We start from the raw sequence: 19,006 nt of genomic DNA, 5'->3' as shown, positions 1-19,006 counted from the left end.
GGCCTTGGTGCCCCACAAGTCTGACAGCCTGATGCTGGGCAGAGTTTCTCCCTGCCCCTCTCTTTCACTTTACCTTTCCAAACTCTCTTCTCTCTTCCAGCCTTACGCAATCTGTTCCTGCTCTGTAGGAGCCTTTTTTCCTTTCACCATCTCATGTTTTTAACCTAAAGCAGAGGAGTTCTCCTTGGCTACCCCAGCCCCATACCTCACTGTGCTGCTTTGAACCAGCTGCTGGTTCCAGGGCCCTGCTCTCAGGGCTGCCTGCCAGCTCCTGGTTTATGAAGCTGGAGCTGTGCCCTCTCTTGTGTTTATTTCTAGCTTAATTTTTCTGGCCTTGGGATGGACAATTCCCTTGTGTACTGCTGTGTCTTCTGTACAGCTCCCTCAACAAGCCCTAACTTCTGTATTTTCACAGCCCAGGCCAGCAGTGGGGCACAAACCCCACCCTGACTGGGATTTTCCTGGGGTGGCAGCAGCACCCCTTCCTGTCCTGCCTGCTGGGATGGGGAGAGGAAAAGTAGCTCTAGAAATAGCTGTTTCCTAGAAGGGGCAAAGGAATAAAGAGTGCTCTTACCCTTTGAGTGATTTGTGCACCTGGGTGTTCATCTTCCCACCAGCCTTGCTCCTTTGCTGCCCTACTCCTCTCTGTGGTCTCTCTTCCGTCTCATTTTTACCTCACCTGGGGTGGGGACTCCACCTCCCTGGGCAGCCTCGGACAGGCCTTCAGCATCCTTTCAGGGAAGAGATTTCTTCCACTATCGCATCTAAACCTCCCCTTGACGCTAGCAGGGCCGATTTAAACTGAGTGATGTCCCTCAAGCCCTCGGCTCGACTCTGGGGGCATGGCAATGGGAAGGGGCTGGGTAGGGCCGAGGGCAGGGCGCCGGCTCCTCCCTGCAGGGCAGGGCACGTTTGGGGCATTACACACAGACCAGCTGCCTGCGCACCCCGGCCCAGGCTTCACTTGGAGGCAGAGAAGCGGAGGCGCAGCGAGCCCCAGGCGCACCGGCCGCGGCCTAGGCCCGGCCAGGGCCGAGAAGCAGCCTGCGGGTGGCTGCGCAGAGCCCGACCCTCGCCGCTCAGCCGGGCCCCGCGCAGCCGGGCGCCACAAGCGGCCGTCCCCAGGCCCTCCACCTCTCGAGGCAGCGGCTCCGCAGCCGGCTTCGCTTCCCGAGCGCTTCCCGCTCTCGCCCCGCCGCTTCCGGGTCCCCGCCGCTTCCGGGCCTCCCCGCCCTGGCTCCTCCCGCCGCGAGGCCCTGGGTGCGCTGGCCGGTAGCCGCCAAACGGGGGCGCTCGCGGGTCAGGCCGGGGGTGCCGCCGTTGCCGCCGCCGCCGCCATCGCTGCGGGACGGCTTCGCGTCTCCTTGGCTCCCCAACATGGCAGCGGACGCGGCGGCGGCTGGAGGAGGAGGAAGCAGCCGCGGAGGTCGCAGGCCGGCCCTGCTGACGCCCGGCGGGAACGGGGACCGCACCGTTTTTCTTTTCGATCGGCGGCGGGAACAGGCGGATCGGGAGGAGAAAGTGCTGAGCTACGGCACGGACAACTACCGCGCCTTCCGCAGCGCCGTCTGCCAGGTACCGGGAGGCGGAGGAGCGCTGGGAGCTGGGAACGGGCGGGCCCGGGGGCCGGCAGTGCTCAACCGGTTCCATCGTTCGTTCCTCCCGGTTCCGTGATGTAGGGGGGGCGGCACTTGCCGCCGTGCCCCACGTGCGAGGGGAGGCGGGAAGGGGCCGGTCCCGGTAGCCCTGCGGCCTCCTCCATCCTCCTCCTCCTCTTCCTGCCAATCCTGTCCCCTTCTCGGGCCGTTCCTACCCGGGACAGGTGCCGTTCGGACCTCGGGAGGAGGCTGCGGGGGTCCCTTCCCGCTGGGTACCGGACCCGCCGTTGCGCTGAGAACGGCCGGGGCGCTGCAGCCGGAGCAGCCCGTGGTGGCGGGCGGGAAGGCAGCAGCAGGCCCGGCAGCTGCCCGCGGGGTCTTCCCTCCCGGGGCTGAGAACGGAGCAGCCTCTGCTGGTGGCTCAGGAGCGAGCAGCAAGCCCGGCAGCTCCCCGTGGGGTCTCCGTTCCCCGGGCTGACAATGGAGCAGCCTCTGCTGGCAGCCCGGGAGGGAGCAGCAAGCCCGGCAGCTCCCCATGGTGTTCCCCGTGCTGAGAACCGAGCAGCATCTACTGGCGGTTCGGGAGGGAGCAGCGGAGCCGGCAGCTCCCCGCAGGGTCTCCGTTCCCCTGGCTGAGAACGGAGCAGTCCCGGCGGCAGCCCAGCAGCTCCCCGCGGCGTTGCCCGGACTGAGAAGGGAGCAGCCCCGGTGGCGGCCCGGCAGCTCCCGCGGGAGCTGAGCGGGCGGAGGTTCCCCACGTCCCGGGGCTATGCTGTCCAAGGTGGTAGCCTCGGCAGAGGAGCTCCAGCCGTGCAGCTCCTGCGGAGCCGCTTTCCCGTGGCTCGGGGTGGAGGGGGTCCGCTGGCACCGGCTGTCCTTCCGCCTGCCTGTGTCGGGTCCCGGTACAGTCCCTGCCAGACTACTTGGATCGTTGGCAGCCTTCTACTGAGCCACTGTCAGGGAGCTTTTCCCTTGGGTGCCAGTCAAAAGGAAGAGGTTCCCCAGTTAAGCCGCAGCTGGAGTTCCAGATTTATGTTCTTCCACCAAGATCTCCCATTGGAGGCTCCTTGACCGTTGGCCTAAGGAAAGGGCTTTCAGAGGCTCTCCCAGGCTTTGAAGCTTCTGTGGGAATCCCTGATGAGTTTTGGTTTGCCTGGCCGTTGGCTGCCAGCTCCTTGCCTGCTACAGAATCATTTTGGCTGGGCAAGACCTTCAAGATAGATTCACAGAGTCATGGAATCATTTTGGCTGGACAAGACCTTTAAGATCATTGAGTCAAACCGTTCTGCAGCTCTGCCAAGCCCGGTGCCAAGCCAGTGAGCCGTAGCTGTGCCATCAGTAATTCAGTTGCAGGTCTTTCAGAGCTGCTCCCCCAGCCCTAAACCTTTGGTGTCCTGGTCAGGGTTACCTGTACTTTACTCTCCAGGCCCTAACCTCTGAGTTTCTGCTATGTCTGGGTGGTGCTTAATGGTTCCTTTGCATATGGACCTCTTGGAGCAGGTCCAGAGGAGGCCACCACAATGATCCGAGGGTGGGGTATAAAAACGTGGTTCCAAGGGCTGTGAGGGTCCTCTGCTGTGAAGGCAGGCTCAAGGAGCTGGGCTTGTTCAGCCTGGAGAAGAGAAGGCTCCAGGAGACCTTCTGGTGGTCTTGTTGAGGCTGATCAGAAAGCTGGGGACAGACTTTTTCTCAGGGCCTGAGGTGCCAGGCCAAGAGGGGATGGTTTGGACTCCAAGAGGGAGCTTGAGAGTAGAGAGAAGGGAGAAAGGTTTTCGCTGAGGGTGGGGAGAGCCTGGCCCAGGCTGCCCAGAGAGGTGGGAGCTGCCCCATGGCTGGCACCACTGCAGGTCAGATGGTTTGGAGCTCTGAGCAGCTGGCTCTGGATGGGGATGTCCCTGCTGATCGCAGGGGGTTGGACTGGATGGCCTTGGAAGGTCCCTTCCACCTATCCAGTCCCTGATTTCCTTCTGGGGTGGAAGCTGAGTGACCATCTCAGGAGGAGCTGTCACACGTGGCGTCCTCCTTAGAGCAGAGCATGTGCTGCTGCCTGAGGTGCTCCTGGCCAGCAGTGACCAGGCTGTGGATGTCACTCAGGCTCAGCAGAGGATTCCGGACCAAGCTCCTGCAAAGGAGCTGCTGGAGCAGTAAAGCTGCATTGGGTTTGTCACCCTGAGGAGCTGAGGTATGCAGAGGAGCTCTGCAGGACAGCACTGAAGATGTCCTTCCCAGGCTTCTCCATGCTCAGCAGCTACAGCTGAGGTGCCCCTCAAGAGGGTTGTGTTGGCTCCGCAGATGATGGCTGTGGAGGGTGGCTGTTAGGTCTGGTGGCACACTCCCTGCACCTCCAGGGCTGGCTTCTGCTCACCAGCTGTGGTGGTTGGCCTGGGCTGGGCGACCTTTGGCTCAGTGCTGTGACCTGAACTTCTCAGGTGGCTTTTTGTCTCTCTTGTGTGCAGGTAACTCTTCGTCTTTGGGCCACTCTGGATGTGGTGCTGACAGCTTAGGAGTCCTTCTCCCCTCATGGAGAAGAAGGCTTGTCTTTCCTCCTAGGTGTGGGTTAGCTTGGAGATGGTGTCTGGTTTCCCCCAGAAGAAAACTTTTCTGCTTGGCTGTTCTAGCACAGCTCCTCCCAGCATGTATCCACTGCACAGGGACGTTTCTGAGTGCAGCCATCCTGCTGAGCCCTTCAGTGGCTGGGTGACATCCCAAGCTTGGCCATCCAGACAGCCTGCAAAAGAATAACCAACAGACTGGTGCTGTGGTGCTGGGTCTTGCTGTGCATCTTGCTGGGATCAAGGGCTGGGTGCATCTTCAGCACTTAGCTGAAGAAGGGCAACACAGTGAGGCTGAGTGAGCACTGAACCTGGTATCAGGTCAGCCATAGGCACCAGGATGCCTCCTGCTTGAGAGGGCCTGGGTGAGAATCACAGAACCAACAAGGTTGGAAAAGACCTCAGGGATCATCAAGTCCAACCTAGTACCTAATCCCTAACACCTGCTGACAACTAAACCGTGGCTCCAAGTGCCACAGCCAATCTTTTTTTGAACACCTCCAAGGATGGTGACTCCACCACCTCCCTGGGCAGCACATTCCAATGGCCAGTCTCTCTCTCTGTGAAGAACTTTCTCTTCACCTCCAGCCTAAACCTCCCCTGGTGCAGCTCGAGACTGTGTCCTTTCCTCCTGTCACTGGGTGCCTGGGAGAAGAGCCCAACCCCCTCCTGGCTACAACCTCCCTTCAGGTAGTTGTAGACAGCAATGAGGTCTGCCCTGAGCCTCCTCTTCTGCAGGCTAAACACCCCCAGCTCCCTCAGCCTCTCCTCACAGGGCTGTGCTCCAGACCTCTCCCCAGCCTCATTGCCCTTCTCTGGACACGTTCCAGTACCTCAATGTCCTTCTTAAACTGAGGAGCCCAGAACTGGACACAGCACTCAAGGTGTGGTCTAACCAGTGCTGAGCACAGGGCAGGATGACTTCCCTTGTCCTGCTGGCCACACTATTCCTGATCCAGGCCAGGATGCCATTGGCCTTCTTGGCCACCTGGGCACACTGCTGGCTCCTGTTCAGCTGCTGTCCACCAGTACCCCCAGGTCCCTCTCTGCCTGGCTGCTCTCCAGCCACTCTGCCCCCAGCCTGTAGCTGCCTGGGGTTGTCGTGGCCAAAGTGTAGAACCTGGCACTTGGACTGTGAGAAGTGAGACCTCTGACCAAACACTGCTTACCAGCAGGAAAGGGCACAGCAGCAGCTGCTCAGGTTAATTATCCAGGAGGGTCACTTTCACTGAGGGATGAACATCTTCTCTTCCTGGAAACCATGTCCATGTGGCGGGACAACTGTGCAGCTACCTCAGTGCTGCCTGGTGTAGGCTTCAGTGACTTGTAGGACAGGGAAGTCAGCCAGGTCATGTAGACACCACAGTGAGAAAGAACTCTTCTGAGCTGGCCAAAGCCTACAGAGGCTGTGGCATCTTCTGGCCTGGACACCAGAAAGAGCTTATCTGTACTCAGCAGTGCCAGCCTTGGTCCAGGAGCTTGCCCAGCAGCTTATCTCCTAGGGGCAACATTTTAGAGTGGAGCAGAAGGGACCTGCTGCTGCTAGACATGGCAGTGCTGGGCTTGCCTGAGCAGCTCTGCAGCTTGGTTGAGGTTCCTCATGGAATGGGGGCAAGGACCAGGAGGAGGCTGCCCCTGCCAGCTTCTAACTTCTGGCTGCCTTGAAGTCAACCCTAGACTTTTGCTAGGGCTTGGAGAGCTTCTGGGAGGCAGGGAAAGCAGGGAAGCTCCAATGACAGATGGAGGGCAAAGACCTGTGGAAAGCTCTGCAGCCAGGCTGTGCCAGCCAGGAGCCTCCAGTGGCACAGGAAGGGCATTGCCTGCCTGTGTTCCTTTCTCTGAGGGGTTTGTGGCTGGGTTCCTCCTGCACAGGTTTGCCACATGGAAGTTGGTGTGATGGGAGAGGTTCAGCTGGGGTGATCTGAGTTAGACAAGTTAAAAAGCAAGAGCTGTTGCAGGCTCTGGACATCCATCTCTTGGTATCATCTCCACTGGGACAATGAGAAGCTTGGCAGCTGTGCTACTGGACAGTGAGGTATGGACATGGTCACAGCTAGGGAGGAGGCCACTGAAAGCTGCCCTCTGGGGAGACCTGCAGCAGTGTTGTAAAGATGAGACTCTAGAGTGCCAGGGATGGAGAGAAGGAGGTGTGGGAAACTGAGGACAAGCTGGCCCAAGAACTTCAGGGGAGAGTCCAGCTGGAAGTGCAGAAAGCTCCTTTGGAGTGGTGACCACAGGGCTGGAGGGGTTAATGAAGACCAGAGCTCACTTGCACTTGAGATTCAATGACCCAGGCAGGCAGGAGAAGAGGGAGAGAGTGGCTGTCTGGGAAAGATGAGTGTGGGACTGCAGGGGTAGGGCATATGGAGAAAGCAGGACAAGGTCCAAGGCTGCAGGAACAGCCTTCCCAGCCAAAGAGCCAAGACTTTGATGTGTGTCCAGCGTTGAGAAGGATTTGGTTTAACATCTCAAGAGTGCAGCTAAACCTGGAACACCCTCTGGAGCATGATTGTTGCAGTGGGGCAGGCAGGCTCTTGTTCCTCAGCCCTCAAGGTGGTTACCCATAGGATGGTTCTGAACACTCTTGTTGCTCACTGGAGCGGATTTGAAGCAGCTGAGGAACCAAAGAGCTCTGCTACAGCTTTGGCTGAGCTGAGGTTTCATAGATTCCACAGAGATGACCTTTAGTGCTCCCTTCCAAGCCAGCCCATTCTGTCCAACCTTGTTGCCATGAGCTATCTGGAGGACTTCTTTCTGACTGGGTGACCTCTGCCTTTTGTAGACCTTTGGCATAGCTGATGAGGAAGCTTTTGTTATCACCACAACCAACAGGAAGGAAATTACAGAAGACAACTTCAGTGAGTAGAAGGGGAGATGCTCTGTGCTCAGTAAGAGCTGAAGGAGCTGTGGGGGGCAAGAGGCTGGGGCCAGGCTCTGCTGAGTGGTGCCCAGGGACAGGCCAAGGGGCACAGAGTGGAAGGCAGGAGGTGGCAGCTGAGCAGGAGGAGAAAGTTGTTTGGTGTGAGGGTGCTGGAGGCCTGGAGCAGGCTGCCCAGAGAGGTTGTGGAGTCTCCTGGTGTGGAGAGCTTCCAACCCCCCCTGGGCACTGTGCTGCTGGGCAAGCTGCTGTGGGTGCCCTGCTGGAGCAGGGGTTGGGCTGGGGGAGCTCCAGAGGTCCCTTCCCAACCCCCCCTGCAGGGGTTCTGGGGGCTGGTGAACAGAGCTGTTGGTGCTGCTGCCTGTGAAGCCCCTGGGGTGCCTGCTGGTGCTGTGCTGCAGCAGTGAGCAACAAATCCTTTAGCACTTTGCCAGCAGTTGTTCCAAATCTGCTTCCATCACTCCTTCAAGTGGCACTGGTGCAGGGGAAGCTTGCAACCTCCTCTCCCAGGCTCTGTAACAGCAGGAAATGATATGGCAGTGGGCACCACTGGGAGACCTGGAGGGGGGAAGGGATGGCATAGAATTGCATGGAAGATGAGCTGAGGGAATGTCAGTTGGCTGCGTGCATGCTGAGTGGGTGAGAGTTGGGTGAGTGCATGGTGAGTGGGTGAGAGTTGGGTGAGTGCATGCTGAGTGGGTGAGAGTTGGGTGAGTGCATGGTGAGTGGGTGAGAGTTGGGTGAGTGCGTGGTGAGTGGGTGAGAGTTGGGTGAGTGCATGGTGAGTGGGTGAGAGTTGGGTGAGTGCGTGGTGAGTGGGTGAGAGTTGGGTGAGTGCATGCTGAGTGGGTGAGAGTTGGGTGAGTGCATGCTGAGTGGGTGAGAGTTGGGTGAGTGCGTGGTGAGTGGGTGAGAGTTGGGTGAGTGCGTGGTGAGTGGGTGAGAGTTGGATGAGTGCGTGGTGAGTGGGTGAGAGTTGGGTGAGTGCATGCTGAGTGGGTGAGAGTTGGGTGAGTGCGTGGCGAGTGGGTGAGAGTTGGGTGAGTGCGTGGTGAGTGGGTGAGAGTTTGGTGAGTGCGTGGCGAGTGGGTGAGAGTTGGGTGAGTGCGTGGTGAGTGGGTGAGAGTTGGGTGAGTGCGTGGTGAGTGGGTGAGAGTTGGGTGAGTGCGTGGTGAGTGGGTGAGAGTTGGGTGAGTGCATGCTGAGTGGGTGAGAGTTGGGTGAGTGCGTGGTGAGTGGGTGAGAGTTGGGTGAGCGCGTGCTGAGTGGGTGAGAGTTGGGTGAGTGCATGGCGAGTGGGTGAGAGTTGGGTGAGTGCGTGGTGAGTGGGTGAGAGCTGGGTGAGTGCATGGTGAGTGGGTGAGAGTTGGGTGAGTGCATGGCGAGTGGGTGAGAGTTGGGTGAGTGCATGGCGAGTGGGTGAGAGTTGGGTGAGTGCGTGGTGAGTGGGTGAGAGTTGGGTGAGTGCATGGTGAGTGGGTGAGAGTTGGGTGAGTGCATGGTGAGTGGCTGAGAGTTGGGTGAGTGCGTGGTGAGTGGGTGAGAGTTGGGTGAGTGCGTGGTGAGTGGGTGAGAGTTGGGTGAGTGCGTGGTGAGTGGGTGAGAGCTGGGTGAGTGCGTGGTGAGTGGGTGAGAGTTGGGTGAGTGCATGGTGAGTGGGGGAGAGTTGGGTGAGTGCGTGGTGAGTGGGTGAGAGTTGGGTGAGTGCGTGGCGAGTGGGTGAGAGTTGGGTGAGTGCGTGGTGAGTGGGTGAGAGTTGGGTGAGTGCGTGGTGAGTGGGTGAGAGTTGGGTGAGTGCGTGGTGAGTGGGTGAGAGTTGGGTGAGTGCATGCTGAGTGGGTGAGAGTTGGGTGAGTGCGTGGTGAGTGGGGGAGAGTTGGGTGAGTGCGTGGTGAGTGGGGGAGAGTTGGGTGAGTGCGTGGTGAGTGGGGGAGAGTTGGGTGAGTGCGTGGTGAGTGGGTGAGAGTTGGGTGAGTGCGTGGTGAGTGGGTGAGAGTTGGGTGAGTGCGTGCTGAGTGGGTGAGAGCTTGGGTGAGTGCGTGGTGAGTGGGTGAGAGTTGGGTGAGTGCGTGGTGAGTGGGTGAGAGTTGGGTGAGTGCGTGGTGAGTGGGTGAGAGTTGGGTGAGTGCGTGGTGAGTGGGTGAGAGTTGGGTGAGTGCGTGGTGAGTGGGTGAGAGTTGGGTGAGTGCGTGGTGAGTGGGTGAGAGTTGGGTGAGTGCGTGGTGAGTGGGTGAGAGTTGGGTGAGTGCGTGGTGAGTGGGTGAGAGTTGGGTGAGTGCGTGGTGAGTGGGTGAGAGTTGGGTGAGTGCGTGGTGAGTGGGTGAGAGTTGGGTGAGTGCGTGGTGAGTGGGTGAGAGTTGGGTGAGTGCAGGCTGAGTGGGTGAGAGCTGGGTGAGTGCGTGGTGAGTGGGTGAGAGTTGGGTGAGTGCGTGGTGAGTGGGTGAGAGTTGGGTGAGTGCGTGGTGAGTGGGTGAGAGTTGGGTGAGTGCGTGGTGAGTGGGTGAGTGTTGGGTGAGTGCGTGGTGAGTGGGTGAGAGTTGGGTGAGTGCGTGGTGAGTGGGTGAGAGTTGGGTGAGTGCGTGGTGAGTGGGTGAGAGTTGGGTGAGTGCGTGGTGAGTGGGTGAGAGTTGGGTGAGTGCAGGCTGAGTGGGTGAGAGCTGGGTGAGTGCGTGGCGAGTGGGTGAGAGTTGGGTGAGTGCGTGGTGAGTGGGTGAGAGTTGGGTGAGTGCGTGGTGAGTGGGTGAGAGTTGGGTGAGTGCGTGGTGAGTGGGGGAGAGTTGGGTGAGTGCATGCTGAGTGGGTGAGAGTTGGGTGAGTGCGTGGTGAGTGGGTGAGAGTTGGGTGAGTGCGTGGTGAGTGGGTGAGAGTTGGGTGAGTGCAGGCTGAGTGGGTGAGAGCTGGGTGAGTGCGTGGCGAGTGGGTGAGAGTTGGGTGAGTGCGTGGTGAGTGGGTGAGAGTTGGGTGAGTGCGTGGTGAGTGGGTGAGAGTTGGGTGAGTGCGTGGTGAGTGGGTGAGAGTTGGGTGAGTGCGTGGTGAGTGGGTGAGAGTTGGGTGAGTGCGTGGTGAGTGGGTGAGAGTTGGGTGAGTGCATGGTGAGTGGGTGAGAGTTGGGTGAGTGCGTGGTGAGTGGGTGAGAGTTGGGTGAGTGCGTGGTGAGTGGGTGAGAGTTGGGTGAGTGCGTGCTGAGTGGGTGAGAGTTGGGTGAGTGCGTGGTGAGTGGGTGAGAGTTGGGTGAGTGCGTGGTGAGTGGGTGAGAGTTGGGTGAGTGCGTGGTGAGTGGGTGAGAGTTGGGTGAGTGCATGGTGAGTGGGTGAGAGTTGGGTGAGTGCGTGGTGAGTGGGTGAGAGTTGGGTGAGTGCGTGGTGAGTGGGTGAGAGTTGGGTGAGTGCGTGCTGAGTGGGTGAGAGTTGGGTGAGTGCGTGGTGAGTGGGTGAGAGTTGGGTGAGTGCGTGGTGAGTGGGTGAGAGTTGGGTGAGTGCGTGGTGAGTGGGTGAGAGTTGGGTGAGTGCGTGGTGAGTGGGTGAGAGTTGGGTGAGTGCGTGGTGAGTGGGTGAGAGTTGGGTGAGTGCGTGGTGAGTGGGTGAGAGTTGGGTGAGTGCATGGCTGAGTGGGTGAGAGTTGGGTGAGTGCGTGGCGAGTGGGTGAGAGTTGGGTGAGTGCGTGGTGAGTGGGTGAGAGTTGGGTGAGTGCGTGGTGAGTGGGTGAGAGTTGGGTGAGTGCGTGGTGAGTGGGTGAGAGTTGGGTGAGTGCGTGGTGAGTGGGTGAGAGTTGGGTGAGTGCATGGTGAGTGGGTGAGAGTTGGGTGAGTGCGTGGTGAGTGGGTGAGAGTTGGGTGAGTGCGTGGTGAGTGGGTGAGAGCTGGGTGAGTGCATGGTGAGTGGGTGAGAGTTGGGTGAGTGCTTGGTGAGTGGGTGAGAGTTGGGTGAGTGCGTGGTGAGTGGGTGAGAGTTGGGTGAGTGCGTGCTGAGTGGGTGAGAGTTGGGTGAGTGCGTGGTGAGTGGGTGAGAGTTGGGTGAGTGCGTGGTGAGTGGGTGAGAGTTGGGTGAGTGCGTGCTGAGTGGGTGAGAGTTGGGTGAGTGCGTGGTGAGTGGGTGAGAGCTGGGTGAGTGCATGGTGAGTGGGTGAGAGTTGGGTGAGTGCGTGGTGAGTGGGTGAGAGTTGGGTGAGTGTGTGGTGAGTGGCTGAGAGTTGGGTGAGTGCGTGGCGAGTGGGTGAGAGTTGGGTGAGTGCGTGCTGAGTGGGTGAGAGTTGGGTGAGTGCGTGGTGAGTGGGTGAGAGTTGGGTGAGTGCATGGTGAGTGGGTGAGAGTTGGGTGAGTGCCTGGTGAGTGGGTGAGAGTTGGGTGAGTGCATGGTGAGTGGGTGAGAGTTGGGTGAGTGCGTGGTGAGTGGGTGAGAGTTGGGTGAGTGCGTGCTGAGTGGGTGAGAGTTGGGTGAGTGCATGGTGAGTGGGTGAGAGTTGGGTGAGTGCATGGTGAGTGGGTGAGAGTTGGGTGAGTGCGTGGTGAGTGGGTGAGAGTTGGGTGAGTGCGTGGCGAGTGGGTGAGAGTTGGGTGAGTGCGTGGCGAGTGGGTGAGAGTTGGGTGAGTGCATGGTGAGTGGGTGAGAGTTGGGTGAGCGCGTGGTGAGTGGGTGAGAGCTGGGTGAGTGCTTGGTGAGTGGCTGAGAGTTGGGTGAGTGCATGGTGAGTGGGTGAGAGTTGGGTGAGTGCGTGGTGAGTGGGTGAGAGTTGGGTGAGTGCATGGTGAGTGGCTGAGAGTTGGGTGAGTGCATGGTGAGTGGGTGAGAGTTGGGTGAGTGCGTGGTGAGTGGGTGAGAGTTGGGTGAGTGCGTGGTGAGTGGGTGAGAGTTGGGTGAGTGCATGGTGAGTGGCTGAGAGTTGGGTGAGTGCATGGTGAGTGGGTGAGAGTTGGGTGAGTGCGTGGTGAGTGGGTGAGAGTTGGGTGAGTGCATGGTGAGTGGGTGAGAGTTGGGTGAGTGCGTGGTGAGTGGGTGAGAGTTGGGTGAGTGCGTGGTGAGTGGGTGAGAGTTGGGTGAGTGCGTGGTGAGTGGGTGAGAGTTGGGTGAGTGCGTGGCGAGTGGGTGAGAGTTGGGTGAGTGCGTGGTGAGTGGGTGAGAGTTGGGTGAGTGCGTGGCGAGTGGGTGAGAGTTGGGTGAGTGCGTGGCGAGTGGGTGAGAGTTGGGTGAGTGCGTGGTGAGTGGGTGAGTGCATGGTGAGTGGGTGAGAGTTGGGTGAGTGCATGGTGAGTGGGTGAGAGTTGGGTGAGTGCGTGGTGAGTGGGTGAGAGTTGGGTGAGTGCGTGGTGAGTGGGTGAGAGTTGGGTGAGTGCGTGGTGAGTGGGTGAGAGTTGGGTGAGTGCGTGGTGAGTGGGTGAGAGTTGGGTGAGTGCGTGGCGAGTGGGTGAGAGTTGGGTGAGTGCGTGGTGAGTGGGTGAGAGTTGGGTGAGTGCGTGGCGAGTGGGTGAGAGTTGGGTGAGTGCGTGGCGAGTGGGTGAGAGTTGGGTGAGTGCGTGGTGAGTGGGTGAGAGTTGGGTGAGTGCATGGCGAGTGGGTGAGAGTTGGGTGAGTGCGTGGTGAGTGGGTGAGAGTTGGGTGAGTGCGTGGTGAGTGGGTGAGAGTTGGGTGAGTGCGTGGTGAGTGGGTGAGAGTTGGGTGAGTGCGTGGTGAGTGGGTGAGAGTTGGGTGAGTGCGTGGTGAGTGGGTGAGAGCTGGGTGAGTGCGTGCTGAGTGGGTGAGAGTTGGGTGAGTGCGTGCTGAGTGGGTGAGAGTTGGGTGAGTGCGTGCTGAGTGGGTGAGAGTTGGGTGAGTGCGTGGTGAGTGGGTGAGAGTTGGGTGAGTGCGTGGTGAGTGGGTGAGAGTTGGGTGAGTGCGTGGCGAGTGGGTGAGAGTTGGGTGAGTGCGTGGTGAGTGGGTGAGAGTTGGGTGAGTGCGTGGTGAGTGGGTGAGAGTTGGGTGAGTGCATGCTGAGTGGGTGAGAGCTGGGTGAGTGCATGCTGAGTGGGTGAGAGTTGGGTGAGTGCGTGGTGAGTGGGTGAGAGTTGGGTGAGTGCGTGGTGAGTGGGTGAGAGTTGGGTGAGTGCATGCTGAGTGGGTGAGAGTTGGGTGAGTGCGTGGTGAGTGGGTGAGAGTTGGGTGAGTGCGTGGTGAGTGGGTGAGAGATGGGTGAGTGCGTGGTGAGTGGGTGAGAGTTGGGTGAGTGCGTGGTGAGTGGGTGAGAGTTGGGTGAGTGCATGGCGAGTGGGTGAGAGCTGGGTGAGTGCGTGGTGAGTGGGTGAGAGTTGGGTGAGTGCGTGGTGAGTGGGTGAGAGTTGGGTGAGTGCGTGGTGAGTGGGTGAGAGTTGGGTGAGTGCGTGCTGAGTGGGTGAGAGTTGGGTGAGTGCATGGTGAGTGGGTGAGAGTTGGGTGAGTGCATGCTGAGTGGGTGAGAGTTGGGTGAGTGCGTGGCGAGTGGGGGAGAGTTGGGTGAGTGCGTGGCGAGTGGGTGAGAGTTGGGTGAGTGCGTGGCGAGTGGGTGAGAGCTGGGTGAGTGCGTGGCGAGTGGGTGAGAGTTGGGTGAGTGCGTGGTGAGTGGGTGAGAGTTGGGTGAGTGCATGGCTGAGTGGGTGAGAGTTGGGTGAGTGCGTGGTGAGTGGGTGAGAGTTGGGTGAGTGCATGGCTGAGTGGGTGAGAGTTGGGTGAGTGCATGCTGAGTGGGTGAGAGTTGGGTGAGTGCGTGGTGAGTGGGTGAGAGTTGGGTGAGTGCGTGGTGAGTGGGTGAGAGTTGGGTGAGTGCGTGGCGAGTGGGTGAGAGTTGGGTGAGTGCATGGTGAGTGGGTGAGAGCTGGGTGAGTGCGTGGTGAGTGGGTGAGAGTTGGGTGAGTGCGTGGCGAGTGGGTGAGAGTTGGGTGAGTGCGTGGCGAGTGGGTGAGAGTTGGGTGAGTGCGTGGTGAGTGGGTGAGAGTTGGGTGAGTGCGTGGTGAGTGGGTGAGAGTTGGGTGAGTGCGTGGTGAGTGGGTGAGAGTTGGGTGAGTGCGTGCTGAGTGGGTGAGAGCTGGGTGAGTGCGTGGCGAGTGGGTGAGAGTTGGGTGAGTGCGTGGTGAGTGGGTGAGAGTTGGGTGAGTGCGTGGTGAGTGGGTGAGAGTTGGGTGAGTGCGTGGCGAGTGGGTGAGAGTTGGGTGAGTGCGTGGTGAGTGGGTGAGAGTTGGGTGAGTGCGTGGCGAGTGGGTGAGAGTTGGGTGAGCGCCTGGTGAGTGGGTGAGAGTTGGGTGAGTGCGTGGTGAGTGGGTGAGAGTTGGGTGAGTGCGTGGTGAGTGGGTGAGAGTTGGGTGAGTGCGTGGAGAGTGGGTGAGAGTTGGGTGAGTGCATGCTGAGTGGGTGAGAGTTGGGTGAGTGCGTGGTGAGTGGGTGAGAGTTGGGTGAGTGCATGGTGAGTGGGTGAGAGTTGGGTGAGTGCATGCTGAGTGGGTGAGAGTTGGGTGAGTGCGTGGCGAGTGGGTGAGAGTTGGGTGAGTGCGTGGTGAGTGGGTGAGAGTTGGGTGAGTGCGTGGCGAGTGGGTGAGAGTTGGGTGAGTGCGTGCTGAGTGGGTGAGAGTTGGGTGAGTGCGTGGTGAGTGGGTGAGAGTTGGGTGAGTGCGTGGTGAGTGGGTGAGAGTTGGGTGAGTGCGTGGTGAGTGGGTGAGAGTTGGGTGAGTGCGTGGTGAGTGGGTGAGAGTTGGGTGAGTGCGTGGTGAGTGGGTGAGAGTTGGGTGAGTGCGTGGTGAGTGGGTGAGAGTTGGGTGAGTGCGTGGTGAGTGGGTGAGAGTTGGGTGAGTGCGTGGCGAGTGGGTGAGAGTTGGGTGAGTGCGTGGTGAGTGGGTGAGAGTTGGGTGAGTGCGTGGTGAGTGGGTGAGAGTTGGGTGAGTGCGTGGTGAGTGGGTGAGAGTTGGGTGAGTGCGTGGTGAGTGGGTGAGAGCTGGGTGAGTGCGATGGCTGAGTGGGTGAGAGTTGGGTGAGTGCGTGGTGAGTGGGTGAGAGTTGGGTGAGTGCGTGGCGAGTGGGTGAGTGTTGGGTGAGTGCGTGGCGAGTGGGTGAGAGTTGGGTGAGTGCGTGGTGAGTGGGTGAGAGTTGGGTGAGTGCGTGGTGAGTGGGTGAGAGTTGGGTGAGTGCGTGGCGAGTGGGTGAGAGTTGGGTGAGTGCATGGTGAGTGGGTGAGAGTTGGGTGAGTGCGTGGCGAGTGGGTGAGAGTTGGGTGAGTGCATGCTGAGTGGGTGAGAGTTGGGTGAGTGCATGGTGAGTGGGTGAGAGTTGGGTGAGTGCGTGGCGAGTGGGTGAGAGTTGGGTGAGTGCGTGGCGAGTGGGTGAGAGTTGGGTGAGTGCGTGGCGAGTGGGTGAGAGTTGGGTGAGTGCGTGGTGAGTGGGTGAGAGTGGGTGAGTGCGTGGTGAGTGGGTGAGAGTTGGGTGAGTGCGTGGTGAGTGGGTGAGAGTTGGGTGAGTGCGTGGTGAGTGGGTGAGAGTTGGGTGAGTGCGTGGTGAGTGGGTGAGAGTTGGGTGAGTGCGTGGCTGAGTGGGTGAGAGTTGGGTGAGTGCGTGCTGAGTGGGTGAGAGTTGGGTGAGTGCGTGGTGAGTGGGTGAGAGTTGGGTGAGTGCGTGGCGAGTGGGTGAGAGTTGGGTGAGTGCGTGGTGAGTGGGTGAGAGTTGGGTGAGTGCGTGGCTGAGTGGGTGAGAGTTGGGTGAGTGCGTGCTGAGTGGGTGAGAGTTGGGTGAGTGCGTGGCGAGTGGGTGAGAGTTGGGTGAGTGCGTGGTGAGTGGGTGAGAGTTGGGTGAGTGCATGCTGCGCGCTGCCAAGCAGACCCGGGTCCGGGCGGGCTCTGGGCAGGTGCAGCGTTGAGCAGCTCGGTGTAGTGCTGGGCAGCTCGGTGCAGTGCTGGGCAGCTCGGTGCAGCGCTGAGCAGCTCGGTGTAGTGCTGGGCAGGTCGGTGCAGTGCTGGGCTGCTCGGTGCAGTGCTGGGCTGCTCGGTGCAGTGCTGGGCAGCTCGGTGCAGTGCTGGGCTGCTCGGTGCAGTGCTGGGCAGCTCGGTGCAGTGCTGGGCAGCTCGGTGCAGTGCTGGGCTGCTCGGTGCAGTGCTGGGCAGCTCGGTGCAGTGCTGGGCAGCTCGGTGCAGTGCTGGGCTGCTCGGTGCAGTGCTGGGCAGCTCGGTGCTGGGCTGTGCAGCTCGGTGCAGTGCTGGGCTGCTCGGTGCAGTGCTGGGCAGCCTGGTGCAGCACTGAGCAGCTCGCTGCAGCGCTGGGCAGCTCGGTGCAGTGCTGGGCAGCGCCGTGAGTGTGCTGTCGGCCGCAGGTGAGGCGGTGCAGGATGGGGTGACGCTGTACCTGCTGCAGAGCGTGGACCAGACGCTGCTGTTGGCCACCAAGGAGCGCATCGACTTCCTGCCGCACTACGACACGCTGGTGAAGAGCGGCATGTACGAGTACTACGCCAGCGAGGGGCACAACCCCCTGCGTGAGTACCTCCTGCCCGCAGCCCCCTGCCCCTGCGGCAGAGCTGGGCAGAACCAGGGCGAGGGGACAATGGCTTTGAGCTGGGAGAGGGCAGATTGAGACTGGAGAGGAAGGAGAAATTCTTGGCAGTAAGGGTGGGGAGGCACTGGGACAGGCTGCCCAGGGAGGCTATGGATGCCTTCTGCCTGGAGGTGTTCAAGGCCAGGCTGGATGAGGCCTTGAGCAGCCTGGGCTGGTGGGAGGTGTCTCTGCCTATGGCAGGGGTTGGAAGTGGATGGTTTTGAATGTCCCTTCCAACCCAACCCATTCTGTGCCTTCAAAGATCAGTTCACTCTGTTCTCCATGCAGATTGTCCTTCAAAAGTGACTCCAAATGGCTCTGTGATGATCCTGCTCTGTAGAGGGATCTTATCAAATCTTCTCCAGATGTGGCCTCAACAGGGCAGAGTAGAGGGGCACGAGAACCTCCCTTGCCCTGCTGGCCACACTCTTGATGCCTCCCAGGACATCTTTGGCCTTCTTGGCCATCAGGACACATTACCAGCTCATGGGGAACTTGTTCCCCAGCACTCCCAGGTCCTTCTCCTTGGAGCTGCTTCCCAGCAGGTCTCCCCTCAGTCAGTTCTTGACACTCTTTGGTGCTCCCTGTGAATCTCACACACTCATTCCCAAGCCTGGCCAAGTCTCTGCTGCAGTGAGGAGCCTGCTGGAAGCCCTGAGGAGCAGTGGTGGCTGACTGTGTCCTGGGAAGCCCTGAGGAGCTGGGATCACCACCTGTGTCCTGGGAAGCCCTGAGGAGCAGTGGTGGTTGACTGTGTCCTGGGAAGCCCTGAGGAGCTGGGATCACCACCTGTGTCCTGAGAAGCCCTGAGGAGCAGTGGTGGTTGACTGTGTCCTGGGAAGCCCTGAGGAGCTGGGATCACCACCTGTGTCCTGAGAAGCCCTGAGGAGCAGTGGTGGCTGACTGTGTCCTTGGAAGCCCTGAGGAGCTGGGATCACCACCTGTGTCCTGGGAAGCGCTGAGGAGCAGTGGTGGCTGACTGTGTCCTGGGAAGCCCTGAGGAGCTGGGATCACCACCTGTGTCCTGGGAAGCCCTGAGGAGCAGGGATCACCACCTGTGTCCTGGGAAGCCCTGAGGAGCAGTGGTGGCCAACTGTCCTTGCCAGCAGCAGAGCTGTGTGGTCAGCAAGGCTCTGGCAGCCCCTCTCTGTGTCTAGGCAGTGTCCTCCTGCTGGCTGAGCAGCAGCTCCTGTGAGTTCCCCAGTGAGGAGAAGCCTTTCCCAGGGCTGTTGTCCTTCTCTCCCCGCAGCCTTCGCCCTGGCTGAGCTGATCGACAACTCCCTGTCGGCCACCTGCCGCAACGCTGGCGTCAGGAGCATCCAGATCAAGCTGGTGAGGGAAGGGCCTGGTGGCTGCTGCTGCACTGGGTGGGAGGGGGCTGGCTCTAGGGGAGGGGGGTGGGTGTGTTCTGGTGCTCTTTGTGTTCTCTTCTCCCCCACACAGCTCTTTGATGAGTCCCAAGGGAAGCCGGCAGTGGCTGTGATGGACAACGGAAGAGGCATGACTTCGAAGCAGCTCAACAACTGGGCTGTGTACAGACTGTCCAAGTTCACCAGGCAGGGGGACTTCGAGAGGTCAGCACAAACACTGAGGGGCTTGTCCTGGCACTGGGGAGGGTCACTGGGAGCTGCAGGGCTTGTCCTGGCACTGGGGAGGGTCATTGGGAGCTGCAGGGCTTCTGGTGGCACTGGGGAGGGTCACTGTGAGCTGCTTCTACAGCACCCAGCACCTGTCAGGCCCTGAGTCTCTGCAGGAATCTTTATAGGTATGAAATAGAGAAGCTGCACAAAAGTTTGCCCAGGGAGGTGGTAGAAGCCTCATCCTGGGAAGCTTTTAAGGCCATGTTGGATGTGGCTCTGAGCAACCAGATGTAGTGTGAGGTGTCCCTGCCCGTGGCAGGGGGGTTGGAACTAGATGACCCTTGAGGTCCCTTCTCACCCTAACAATTTTATGGTTCTATGATTCTAACACAGAAATGATGTTCTGGGCTCTATTTGAGTTAGCTACAGACAGCCAGGGGCTGGCTCTGTTCTGCAGAGGGCTTCAACAAGGCTAACTGCAAGGTCCTGCAGCTGGGTCAGGCTAGCCCCAGGCACAGATCCAGGCTGGGTGCAGAGTGGGTTGGGAGCAGCCCTGAAGGAAGAGCCTTGGGGGTGCTGGGTGCTGAGCAGCTCCCCAGGAGCCAGCAGAGCCCTCCTGCAGCCCAGCAGAGAGCTGTGTGCTGGACTGCAGCCAGAGGAGTGTGGGCAGCAGGGCAGGAGAGGGGATTCTGCCCCTGGGCTCTGCTCTGCTCAGACCTCACCTCCAATCCTGCCTCCAGCTCTGGTGTCCCCAGCAGGAGAAGGACTCAGAGGTGCTGGAGAGAGTCCAGAGGAGGCCACAAAGATGATCCTTGGGCTGGAGCAGCTCTGCTGTGAGGCCAGGCTGAGGGAGCTGGGGGTGTGCAGCCTGGAGAGGAGAAGG

At 60.0% G+C, this 19,006-nt stretch overlaps 1 protein-coding gene across 1 annotated transcript in view; it reads left to right on the top strand.

Annotated features, from left to right (window-relative positions):
- The first annotated feature begins 1,377 nt into the window (after nucleotides 1-1,377).
- The window catches only part of SMCHD1 (structural maintenance of chromosomes flexible hinge domain containing 1), a 66,004-nt gene continuing 48,375 nt past the window's right edge, over nucleotides 1,378-19,006 (top strand). Inside the window, exons 1-5 of the mRNA XM_054381622.1 lie at nucleotides 1,378-1,575; nucleotides 6,933-7,008; nucleotides 16,323-16,484; nucleotides 17,793-17,875; nucleotides 17,987-18,117. Coding sequence (XP_054237597.1) covers nucleotides 1,378-1,575; nucleotides 6,933-7,008; nucleotides 16,323-16,484; nucleotides 17,793-17,875; nucleotides 17,987-18,117 — 650 coding nt within the window. The remainder of the gene's footprint in view (nucleotides 1,576-6,932; nucleotides 7,009-16,322; nucleotides 16,485-17,792; nucleotides 17,876-17,986; nucleotides 18,118-19,006) is intronic.

Source organism: Indicator indicator, chromosome 6 (genome assembly GCF_027791375.1).
Source record: "Indicator indicator isolate 239-I01 chromosome 6, UM_Iind_1.1, whole genome shotgun sequence".
Taxonomy (NCBI): Eukaryota; Metazoa; Chordata; class Aves; order Piciformes; family Indicatoridae; genus Indicator; species Indicator indicator.
Note: the sequence above shows the minus strand (reverse complement) of the source record. Positions and strands in the feature narration are given on the sequence as shown.